Here is a 13536-nt window from a genome sequence, read left to right on the forward strand (position 1 = left end):
TTTCCTTTCTCATTAATACTTTTTTTTTTTTTTTTGTATTTATCTTCTTTAATATTTTAATCACTAGTTTTATTTTATTTACACAACTTATCGCAAAGAAAAATAAACACAACTTGAAATTAAATTAATGGAATGATGGGTTATGTAGTACTCGCTCAACGGTAGTCATGGATGAGTTATGAAGATTGAAGAGGTAGAAATGACTTATTGTTCACGTAGTCGTGAAATTCTCCCAAACATCTTTTAGATTCATTTTTTTTTTTTTTTTTTTTTATAATAAAAATACTTTTCTCGAACTATTAAATGTAGATTTTGTTTTTTCATTTTGAATTGGCTTAATTACTCTTTTGGTCCCTCAACTTATTTTTTGGTTTCGTTTTGGTTCCTTAACTATTAAAAGTTTCGTTTCGGTTCCATAACTTATTTTTGGATTTTCTTTTGGTCCCTTAACTATTTAAAGTTTCGTTTTGGTCCCTTAACTTACTTTTTGGTTTCGTTTTGGTCCCTTAACTTATTTTTTGGTCCCTTAACTCTAATACATTCATCCTAACATAAATGACCAAAGTGGTTGACGGAGGAAGAGTTAAGGGAGCAAAACGAAACCAAAAAGTAAGTTAAAGGACCAAAACGAAGCTTTTAATAGTTAAGGGACCAAAACGAAACCAAAAAGTAAGTTAAGGGACCAAAACGAAACTTTTAATAGTTAAGGGACCAAAACCAAACCAAAAAATAAGTTAAGGGACCAAAAAAGTAATTAAGCCTTTTGAATTATACAATCTAAACACATCATATATATCATTTCGAATCTCTCACTACTTTCACTTATGCACTTCAGTTTCACAAACTTAAATAAAATACCCAAAATCCCTCAAACCAAAACTCACTCAAAACTAGTTAAAAACAAACAAAGTCTAAACAACTTTTTTTTTTTTAAGGAAAACTTAACTGATCCTAATCCTGATTAAAAACAAACATGTCCTAGATAAGAGGAAAACAAATAACTAACCTAATTCCAAAAGATAAAACTAACCCTAGGAAATAGAAACAAACCCTAGAAATAAACAAAAATAAAGCGAATTGTAATAGAAACAAACCCTAGAAATAAACAAAAATAAGTCAAATATAATAATAAAATTTCAAAACCTAACCTAAAAAGAAAAAAAAAATAAAGCGAATTGTTTCATTGAAAATATCAATAATTCCCGACAACATCGCCAAAAACTTGATACATAATTTGCCAAGTGCACTGAAAAGAGATAAAATTTTAATCAGAAAAAGAAGAGAGAAAAAATGGTGATAAAGAACTACATTCAACCTAAAAAAACAAAAAAAAACTACATTAAACTGCAGCAGCTTCTACCCAAAGAAGAATGGCTCTTATGATTATCCAACACGCATCCAACTTTGATTCCATGAGTCTCATTCAACACACCAACATCTCCATCCTCAATCTTTTTATATATACTTTCAGCAGTTTTTACAAATGCCTCTTCAATATTTTCACTAGATTTTGCCGAAACCTCCATAAACATCAAACCATTCTCCTTCGCGAATTTCTCAGCTTCTTCGGTACTCACAACACGTTTCTTTGCGAGATCAGACTTATTTCCGACCAATGTAATGATCGTATTGGAATTTCCATGTTCTCTTACTTCTTCTAACCAAGTAGCCAAGTGATTAAATGTTTCTCTCTTTGTTATATCATAAACAAGCAATGCCCCTGCTGCTCCTCTATAATATGATCTTGTTATTGATCTGAAAGTTTCTTGACCTGCTGTGTCCCATATGTGTAACTTGATTCGATTATTCTTGATGTTGATAAATTTGATGCCGAATTCGACACCTATTGTTATGTCATGGATGGGTTTAAAGCTGTTGTCTGTGAATCGAAATAGAAGACATGATTTTCCGACTCCTATGTCACCGATTATTATGAATTTGAATAGATATGAGTGAGACATTTTTTCCTACGAGAATTTTGTGAAAATGCAAAGTGGGAACAAGGAAGGAATGCAGAGATTTTTTTATTTTTTTTTAAGTAGGAAGGAGTGTGAAGATTCAAAGCGAGGAATTGTGATGATTTAAAAAAGTGCAGCACCAATAAATCTATATATAGGGATACAATATAATCCTAATTGAACAGAGAAACTAATTATCAAGATAATCCCTAATTAAGTGATAACAACCTCTCTTATGAAATTATTCAAAATACTCGGAAGTGATATTAATAAGTGATAACAACCTAGCTTTCTGACCAAAAATATAAAAAAAAAACCTACCTTATCATTTATTCAAAATATTTATTTTACAACTTTTTTTTTTTGAAGGAATTTATTTTATTTATTTATTTTACAACTATATATCTGTAATTTTCTATAATCTATACTCTATTTCTATACTTACTATATATTAAGATAATATATGATATTTTTGAGCTGTCTTTTTCACTTCTAATATACCCTTAAATTTGCTACAAGAATGTTATATTGTTGCTTTCAAAAAGATAAGAATTTATAATATTATATTTTTTGACAAAATAAGAATTTATATTATCTTTGCTAGATTGAGTTTTTCATTAAAAAAGATAAGTATAGTTTGTTAGAATTTGAAAGTGCAAAATATCTATACAAAGATTATATTCAAAATCAAAATCAAAATTTCACGAAAACTTTTGTTCATAATTTATACGCATTAGCAATAAAAAGAACACACACACGTTTGAACGCTAGTTTATATATAAAGGAAATATGAGATTTTGAGTTGAAATTTTCATCATTTCAATCATACTCTTAAACAAATTTAAATATAATAATGTTATCTTGTTAGTGTTAAAAGATAAGAGTTTATATTATATTTGATATATTGTTGTAAAAGATAAATATGATTTAAAAAACTTAAACTATAATAAAACTACGCTTTAAAAGATAAATTTGATATATTTGATATAATCTATACTATATATATAAAGAAAACTACATTTTTCAGCACTTTTGGGTTGAATTTTTCTTTTCAGAAATACCCTCAATTTTTCAATAGAAATAACACATGTAACAAATAGATAAGAATAAATTTAAATATTTTTTTTGAAGACATGAATAAATTTAAATATTAAAACAAATGTAACAAACATGATATGAATATATATTTTTTTCTTTATCATTTTAAAAGTGTAACAAACTAGATGAGTACATTTATACTTACCTTTTCATCATTCCAATTATACCCTTAATTAAACAACTTTTTCTATAGTAAAATTGTTGTTGGTGTCATTAAATTTTTTTTTAGATTTTTTTGTTATATTGTATTATTGTCGGTGTCGTTGAAATAGTTAATCATGATTAGTTTGATTTTTTATAATTTGAAAGCAACAAACATTTATATGTTTTTTTAGTTTTAATCAAAATAAAAATTTCATAAAAATAACACTGTTCATAATTTTCAAACGTTAATTAACACAATAAAGAGATCGGAAAGAATATTTTTAAGAATATATATATATTTTTTTAACTAAGATAAGAATATGTATTATATGTGATATATTCTTGATGTTTGTTGAAAAAGATAAATATGATTTATTACAATTTAAAAAACTCAAAAATACTTTAAGCAATGGTTCATACCCATGGTTGCAATTGCTATGAAAGACACGACTCTCACATGGTGGCTCTGGTCATATATTCAAATAGGCAAAAAAGGAAATATAAAAGGTACATATTCAAATCAAGGGAACCATCATTCTTCTACGGTAGGGAATGACTCGGAGGCACTTATTACGATCAAACAATATGATCTTACACCATCAAATTCAAGTGTTGAAATTGCGCCTCTAAAAAGAAACCTTCAAATTGCTACTTAAGTTAAACGTAGCCACAGAGACACGCGTCAAAATGCTCCGGCACTGAAGCGATGCAACTCTCAAGTTGTCACTTCAATGACCCGTACTAAATCTCAGAAGAGAAGATAGAAAACAATAAAGAATGTCACATCAAGTACATTACTATAGGGGCCCTTGCCCATAGGTACGATCACCACACTTACACTCACTAATTAGTCACTTTGCGGTAGTGATACATAAACCACCTTAGGTGGCATATACCACTTGTACACCCACATATAATTGTGACATGTGTCCATGTGGTCCCTACTCACACAAGAAACTCATCTTTTGTGTCTCTCAAACACTCTCACATGGAAGTGGTACAATGTGTGTATAGAGAAAAGGGTGTTCATGAAACATTATCCGTCACGTTGCTATCTGCTAGCATCCTATCTTACTTGGGTGTATGAGTGTCTTTTTAAAATTATTCATAAATTGAAAGTGCTATAAAAAAGTTAAAAATTAAATAACAAACTTTTTTTTTAACAAGCCAAAATAAACTATATTAATAAACCAAAAGTGGTCGACTTCGCACAAGGCGTGCTACAGGAAGACACACAAAGTTAAATACAAGATATGAAATCCAACACAGTGGCACCCGACAACTGGGAAAGCACAACGACAAAATTACATAAATAGGCCCAAACAAAGAAGAGGGTAACGCCATCAATCATGATAGTTAAATAACAAACTTTTTAATTGTGTGAAAAATTTCAAAAACCTGAAATAATTAAACTACAATATATGATCTTATCAGCGGACATAGAACATGTATATCTTCATATCCAATCCAAACCAAAAAAGATCGACAGAAGAGATAAAATTTTAATCAAAATCCGAAGAGAAAAAAAATGGTTATAATTAAAGAACTACATTCAACCTAAAAAAAAAAAATATTAAAAAATACATTCAAGAACATAGGTAAATCTCTCAACAACAAAAAAAAGAACAAAGGTTAAATGAATAATGTTGAATATTGTTGAGTTCAATTGCAGCAGCTTCCACCCAAAGCAGACGGGCTCTTATGATTTTTTGTTTGAATAGACAAAAATAAAATATATTAACAGTAAAATAGAAGCTTTTCTAGCAAGACGTGTCAAAGAAGACAACTAAAGTTCACAACAAAGTCCTTACACAGAAAGAACAAAAAACTGAATTAGCCAATGCCCAGACAAGTAAATGGACACGACAAACCAGCTATGAACCCCTAACACAAAATTGGCATTGGCCGCCTTCATCCACCAATACGAATGAATATTTACTTTATCCAACAACTGATCAACATAGTTTTTTCCTTGTGGTTAAATAGTCTATTATCACATTCATTCCACAAAACCCAAATGCATAAAAATCAAATGATATGCATAAAAGATCGCTTACCAATTCACCTGTCGAGTGAGTAAATTGAACAAAATGATCAGAAATACTATAAGGATTGGCCGTGGAAACACATATCCAATCACAAACTAAATGTCAAAGATCCCTAAAAATTGTGCAAGAAAGGAATAAATGTTGAGTTGTTTCGACTTCTCCACACCCGATTACACACATATGCGCGTCATGATTAAGAATTCCATGCGCCATCAAATTGTCATTAGTCGGCAACCTTTTACGAAGAAGTCTCAAAGCTAGAAGGGCTCTTATGATTATCTCTACCTTCTGGAATTAATTAATATTTTTTATTAATCAATAATTTGGATTGAGGTCATTGAAGTAAAGTGCCTGCACTTTTTTTTTAAGAAAAGTTTCAGGACATTTAAATAATTACGATTAAATCTCTAAATTTAGGGACTCAATTATGAATATTATTTAAAATTTCAAAGAGTTAATATATAAATTGTTGAAAACTTCACATGAGACATTAATTATATGCAAGGTCTGGGGTTCGAACCTCGGACACCATCAAATGATTAATTTTTTTTTAGTTGCGGAAACTATTGACATTATTCATAAATTGAAAGTGCTATAAAAAAGTTAAAAATTAAATTACAAACTTTTTTAATTCTGAAAACTATTTCCTCAAATAACTCAACTATAATATATGATTCTTATCAGCGGACATAGAAAATAGTGATAAAGAAGTACATTCAACCTCTAAAAAAATAAAAAATAAAATAAAAAAACAACATTCAAGAACTAGGTTAAATGAATATGTCGAATATTGTTGATTTCAGCTGCAGCAGCTTCTACCCAAAGCATAAGAGCTCTCACGATTATCCCTACCTTCTGCAGCAACATATCCAACTTTGATTCCATGAGTCTCATCCAACACATCAGAAACCCTAACCTGGATATTTTTATATATACTTTCAGCAGTTTTTACAAATGCCTCTTCAATATTTTCTCTAGATTTCGCCGAAACCTCCATAAACATCAAACCATTCTCCTTTGCGAATTTCTCACCTTCTTTGGTACTCACAACACGATTACACGCAAGATCGCTCTTGTTTCCGATCAACATAATGATCATATCTGAACTTGCATGTTGTCTTGCATCTTCTAACCAAGTAGCCAAGTGATTAAATGTTTCTCTCTTTGTTATATCATAAACTAGTAATGCACATGCTGCCTTTCTGTAATATGACTTTGTTATTGATCTGAACCTTTCTTGACCTGCTGTGTCCCATATTTGTAACTTTACTGGATTGTTGTTTATGTTGATTGTTTTGAAACCGAATCCAACACCAATTGTTGCGTTGTGGAAACGTTGAAAGCGGTTGTCCATGAATTGAAGTACAAGACATGATTTTCCGACTCCAGTGTCGCCGATTATTATGTATTTGAAGGCATAGGAGTGAGACATGTTTTTCTACGATATTTGTTGTGAAAAAGCAAAGAGGGAACAAGGAACGAATGAAAGTAAGGAGTTGTGATGGTTTAAAAAAGGGAAGCACCAATAACCTCTATTTATAGGGTTACTATCCTACTTGAATAGAGAAACTAACCATCAAGATAATCGCTGAGTGATAACAAACCTAGTTAATCTTCCTTAAAAAAAACAAACTAGCTAATCTTAAATTACAAAAAAAAAAAAAAAACTTCTATTCTTCTATTGGTTCCTTTCTCATGTCTCGGATCAAGATCTCAATACCCTTTCCCTTATAAACTCACAGCCGTAGATTTCCACTCCTATCAACGGTTCCTATTTTGACATCTTCTCAAATTTTCCCCAAAAATCTTCAATATATATTATTATTATATTTGAAAATTCAGCTAAAAACTTTGGTTGTGTTGTTATTGTATTACTTGTTTTATTTTTCTCTTAACAACTCGGTTGTATATCATTTACTTAAGTTGTTTTGAATAACTTTAATATGAAAAGATTAATGCTAAAGCCCACGACACTATTTGTCGTCGCATGCACGAATGCTCTACAACTTACAATTACATGAAGTTTTTTTTATTTAGTTTTTTATTTGTTAACTTTTATTTTTTGTTTAAATGTTTTGGTTTTTAATAGGTACTTTTCATAATAGATATTTTTTTAGATAGATAAAATAACAAAACCATTATAAACTTGCATACGTGAGTAGAGGTGTTGAAGTTGAAACTCTGATTATGGCGTTCGACCTAACAGTTTTGATATTTTGACAGTTGAGTTAGAACTTCTGGACTTCATAATAGAAAATTTTATTCGATACATTTCGGACACTAAGTGCGAGCACTTTTAAATATTGTTCGTCATGTTGTGCGAGTTCCATTTCGCTAGATAAAATTTCTATTAATATTTGGGTTAATATATGTTTACCCCCATGTAATATTAGCGGTTTCTAGCTCACCCCCTATAAAAGAAAAACTTTAGATTCCAACCATGTAATTTGAAGATTCTATGGTTTAGGACCTTCATGGCATCAAATTTCAAAATTTAAGGTACTTTTGTCCTCTGTAATTTGAGCATATTTTGGTTTACCCTCCTGCCATATCATCGATTTATAGGGTTTGAATCTAAATAAATTTTTTCTAACGGGTAAACCATAAACCGTTAAAATTGCAGGGGGTAAACATTTATTAGTGAAAAAACTATGTAGTCAAATATGTGTTATGATATGTAACACTAGGGTCGGGGGTTTTGTCGTTTGATTTATGTTTTCTTGGTTAAAGTTTTTGGAACTTTTGATTTATTTATTTGGTGTTTGAGAACTTAATTTGTTTCCTTGAAATTGTTGAACTATTTAGCTGCTAAATTATGATCTTTGTTTTATAAAATAGTGAACTCCTGAGTAAATGTAGCACATGTATGATTGATAAATTCTTTTTTATTTATTAAACAAAGTCGGGGTCTTAGGGTGTTACATAGCTTGTACTAGAGCAGGTCGGTCCATATACAGCCTAGGTTTTATATTTTTATCATGTCATATTAGGCTACATGTGTGTGAACACTACAAATGCCTAACTCCTTAGTAATTTTCTGATTTATGGTGATGCATATAAGAAACGGTAGGAGGCAGAAATGATCAGGCAATTGCTGAAGCCTTGCCAGCGATGGCATCCAAATCAGCAGGGAAGTAACGACGAGTTCCGAGCACCGTGAAGATTTCAAGGGGAGGTACGATCCTCGAGGTGCTCAGATTTGGATCCAAGCGATTGAGAAGATTTACATAATGATGATGTTCCCTGATGCATATAAGGTGTTGTTCGAGACTTACATGCTGGCTAAAGAAGCTGAATATTGGCGAGAGAACACTCGTCAGAGGTTGGAAGTTGTAGGTACTGAGATCACTTGGGAAGTATTCAGAATTTTTTTGGTTACAAAATTTTTAGGGTGAGGGGATGGTGCCCCAGTCCAAGGCAGGGAAGACCTTCGAGCTCAAAGAGCACTTAGAAAGGTATTTACATTTATCTTCGGGCTCAGAATTGAGTATTTAAAAGTTTACAAGGAAATTAATTAAAAATGTTCTAAAAGTTTACGAATCCGGTTGAATTTTTCTAGTTGAAAAATTAAATAACAAATTATTCATAAACTAATGCTCGATTAGAAAAAGATTAAAAGTCAAATTATAAACTTTTTTAATTTAGAGAACTTAGAGAACTAATGTTGAATAGTTTGGTAGAGAAAAACAAATAGAAGAATAAACTTAAATAAAAATGATGAGCTTTAAAATTGAATAAATGAGAAAAAGTTGATTAGGATTGGTGTAAAAGATACTTTACACATTGAATCTAAGTGATGTAACAAAAGAGGTCGTATTGTTGGGATTAAGCTTGGTTAACTAATCATCTAATGTTTTTTCTTAAGTTAAGAAACATGAAATTAAGAGAGAGGTGAACAAAGATAAGATCATCAATTTCAACTATTGGAGAGATTTGGAGCTTGAGTTCAAGCTTATAGATGCTTCTCGAACAGCATTCATCTCTTCTTTTTTTAGTTATTCCAATCAGGGTACGTAAACTCTCTTTGTACGAGGTATTAAAAGCAAGTAGCTAGGAATCTAATGTATTACTTTTAATCTAGTCGATTGTATATGATTTATGTATTCAATATAACCTTTGTTTTAAATCTTTACTTAATGTTTTCGCTGACGTGAATGTTTTGAATTAGCAAGTGTGATACATCGACTTGTTGAGTGAGTATGTTGATTTCAACTGCAGCACCTTCTACCCAAATCATAAAAGCTTTCACGATTATCCCTACCTTCTGCTGGTAGTCCACCATATCCAACTTTGATTTCATGAGTCTCATCCAACAAATCAGAAACCCTAACCTAGATATTTTTATATATACTTTCTGCAGTTTTTACAAATGCCTCTTCAATATTTTCTCTAGATTTCGCCGAAACCTCCATAAACATCAAACCATTCTCCTTTGTGAATTTCTCACCTTCTTCGGTACTCACAACGCGATTACACGCAAGATCGCTCTTGTTTCCGATCAACATAATGATCGTATCTGAACTTGCATGTTGTCTTGCATCTTCTAACCAAGTAGCCATGTGATCAAATGTTTCTCTCCTAGTTATATCATAAACTAGTAATGCATCTGCTGCTTTTCTGTAATATGATTTTGTTATTGAACTGAATCTTTCTTGACCTGCTGTGTCCCATATTTGTAACTTGACTGGATTATTATTTATATTGATTGTTCTGATACCAAATTCGACACCAATTGTTGTGTCGTGGAAGCGTTGAAAGCGGTTGTCTGTGAATTGAAGTAGAAGACATGATTTTCCGACTCCAATATCGCCGATTATTATGTATTTGAAGGCATATGAGCGAGACATTTTTTTCTACGAGAATTGTTGTGAAGAAGCAAAGAGTGAAGCACCAATAACTCCAATTTATAGGGACACAATCCTACTTGAATAGAGAAACTAATTATCAAGATATTCGCTGAGTAATAACAACCTACCCAATTTTCTAAAAAAAAAAAAAAAAAAAAATAAAAACTACCTAATATTATGAAATACAATTCAAAACACTCAGAAGATAAGTATAAAATTTTTGAAGGATAAATCTATTCTACATCTACAAATACAGTAATATATTTTTTATGTAACAAACTAGATGAGTATTCTATACTTACTTTTTCCTTTATCATTTAATAAGTGTAACAATCTACATCTATTTTTTTTTCCTTTATATAAGTGTAACAAACTAGATGAGTATTCTGTACTTTTTCATTATATCAATTATTCCTTTTATCATTTAATAAGTGTAACAAACTAGATGAGTATTCTATACTTACTTTTTCATTATATCAATTATACCTTAAAACAATTTATCCTATAATAAAGATTGTTCTTGGTGTCATAAAAAAAACCAGATTATATATTTTGTTATTTTGTTAACTAACCATGAAATAGATAGTTAGTTTACTTTGTTAATTAATTATAATTTGAAAACAACAAACATTTATATTTTTAGTTTTAATTAAAATCAAAAAATTTATAAAATAAACACTGTTCATCATTTTCAAACGTTAACGTAATAAAAAGAGCGAAAAGACGGGCACGTGTCTTTTCACTATTATATATAATCTATATAACAAATTGTTATATCGTTGATAATCCGTAACATCTAGTTAAATTCTCAACAGGCTGCGGAGTTGAACGTGTCAGAGAAAAAATATTTATGAAAGGTTGTATTATCACGAAACCTGCCTAGTTAAGGGACAACAAATGGTTTTTTAGGATATCCAAAATTCATATTGTGTACTAACATAAACCACTAACTTGCTAAAATTTGTCTACAATAAACCATTTTATTGAGATATTTTTTATTAGTTTAAGTTTCCAAATAAGCTACCAAAGTAGGCAAAGTAACCAAAGTTATTGTTCATAGAAGAGGAATAAGTGCTTCGGTCAAGTCCTTGCCTCCATAGAAGTTTGTTCTAATACCAACTTAAGTTTGTTCATAGGTTTGAGTTATTATTTTACTCCAATCAATTTGGCCATCTTTTTCCTTCAACAAAAAACAAGAAAACTTGGTGGACTAGGAGTGTCAACCGAAGGAGAATGGAGGACTAGGTGTGAGGGATGTAAGAATAGTCAATTTAAGTTTGTTGGCGAAATGGAGATCGAGGTTGTTACAAAGTGAGAAACCGATGTGGAGAGAGGTGTTAGTAGAGAAATACAAAAGGGAAGTAGGGAGGTAGTTGGAAGGAGGTGGCGCCACGTGCCCGTGGTACGCATCTACTTGGTGGAAGGACTTATTGTTTTAAGAGGAAAGTGTAGGTTTTGGTTGGTTCAATTTGAAAGTGGTGAGGTGCGTTGGTGATAGTGGGTGGACTAATTTTTGGCAAGATAAACGGAGGGGGAATTCAAAGTTATGTGAACAATTTCCTAGACTTTTTTCTATTTCAATCTATAAAGAAGTTTCCGTTAGGAAGATGTCGGGGTTGACAAATGGTTTTGAGGAATTTGATTTATCATGGCGGAGAACTTTATTTGTATGGGAGAGGAGGCTACTAAATGATATGTTGGAGGTGTTGGAGGGATTTTATTGTTCCCAAGGGACGGATTCTTGGAAGTGGAGACCAGAGGAGAATGGCTTACTTTGGGTGAATTCAACATATATTTTATTGGAAAAATTGATGGTGTGGGAAGAGAGATGGGGTGAAGTTGAGAAGAAGGTATTTCGTTACCTTTGGAAAGGCCAAGCTCCTACTTGAGTGGTTGCTTTCACTTTGAAACTTTTGCTTGATCATGTTCCAACAAGTATGAATCTTGCTATTCGAAATATTATTCCTCTAGATGCATCGGTGAATTGTGCGTTGTGGGAGATGGAAGTTTAAACTTCATGTCACCTTTTCTTGTTTTGTGAGGTGTCGAGAAAGGTAGGGAATTTGGTTATGCGATGGATAGAGTTTATGTTTATCACTCCTCCGAATTTGTTTGTTCACTTGAATGTTGTAGTAGCGAAGCTTTAAATGGAAAATTGTGGAAATGTTATTGGATTATTTGGCAAGGAACAATTTGGGTGATTTGAAATGCGCAGAAATGTCAAGAAGGCATGACTTCAAACTGTTAGTAAATTTGACTATTGTTAACAATATGTTTCTTCTTCATACAAGGGGGAATAACTAGTCAAGTGATTTCCTCAACTGGTTAATTAGATCTATTAGGGGGATCCATTAAAGAAAATTTTGTTAAATTTCTATTGTAGATTTGCTATGGAATTGCTACGACGAGTCTTAGTTATGTTGTTGTAGCTTTGTTGCGAAATTGATATGATAAGTCATGGTTATTTCGCTGCGAAAAATTCATTTTGAATTCTTTTTTACTGCGGATTAACTAAATATTTGCTAGGAATTTTGTTTTAGTAGATATGGATTTACTAAGAAATAATTCCCTAGAAAATTTGTCTCTCAATCCATGCTACGGCTGAATCAAAAGGTATTCCCTAGCATATCTCTAGCTAAACTCGTTTGCTAGGAATTAGCTACGAATTAGCTCCGGAAATGGGTGTAGCAAATCACATAATTTCTTGTAGTGTGTTCCAAGAGCTCAAATTTGATGAAACAATTTTTGGGCCGACTTTTCTTACTCCTCGACATAATTTAGGATTACCAAGGGAACGCTTCCCTGGAAATCGGAAATTTAATGCAAAAATAAAATATAAGGGAGAAATAATTTTCAGATGTCTTTAATTGTTTGGCATATATACAAATAATCATTCTCTATATTGAATGAAGTAATAACCAAGGTTTTAATTCGCTCTAACAGTCGCACGATCGCAATTCTTGGCATTGCGGAGAATCACAAAGAGGTTGGTGCAGTTTTCAACCATGGTTGCGATGACATAGAAACCATAATATTACATCCTATCTATTGCGATCACTGACCTTTTCTAAAATTTGGTTAATAACTACACAAAATTTCATATTCCTAATACCACAAATCATTCTCAAATTAAAATGTATTAATAAAATTTACTATAATATTGTTTTGAACTTATTGCCAATGGACATGTTAAGTAAATCATAATAATTTAAGTAAAACTGCCTCTCCGTCCAATTGTCCTCCTGGAATTCCAGCCAGAGCCACAACATTATAAATGTATCGCGGACTAACTTTTTAGGATTAGATTTTAGGGTTTAGGTTTTCAAAGTATGTATTATGTTTAACCGTATGATGGAATGACGATTAAATAGTTAAACAATAGGACCGACTTAATAGAAGATCCCATGCATTACGGTACACTCAAAAACCAAGTTCAACATG

General features: G+C 31.4%; 3 protein-coding genes across 3 annotated transcripts; all 3 read right to left on the reverse strand.

Annotated features, from left to right (window-relative positions):
• Positions 1-1334: 1334 nt before the first annotated feature.
• LOC25500942 (ras-related protein Rab-2-A) lies at positions 1335-1961 on the reverse strand. Its single transcript, XM_013589448.1, has one exon. The coding sequence runs from the start codon at positions 1959-1961 to the stop codon at positions 1335-1337; it is 627 nt and encodes a 208-aa protein (XP_013444902.1).
• A 4086-nt stretch (positions 1962-6047) lies between these two features.
• Positions 6048-6680, reverse strand: LOC25500943 (ras-related protein RABB1c). Its single transcript, XM_013589449.1, has one exon. The coding sequence runs from the start codon at positions 6678-6680 to the stop codon at positions 6048-6050; it is 633 nt and encodes a 210-aa protein (XP_013444903.1).
• Positions 6681-9579: 2899 nt separating this feature from the next.
• Positions 9580-10095, reverse strand: LOC11443412 (ras-related protein RABB1c). Its single transcript, XM_024773507.2, has one exon. The coding sequence runs from the start codon at positions 10093-10095 to the stop codon at positions 9580-9582; it is 516 nt and encodes a 171-aa protein (XP_024629275.1).
• Positions 10096-13536: the final 3441 nt, after the last annotated feature.

The sequence above is a fragment of the Medicago truncatula genome, chromosome 8 (assembly GCF_003473485.1).
Source record: "Medicago truncatula cultivar Jemalong A17 chromosome 8, MtrunA17r5.0-ANR, whole genome shotgun sequence".
NCBI lineage: Eukaryota > Viridiplantae > Streptophyta > Magnoliopsida > Fabales > Fabaceae > Medicago > Medicago truncatula.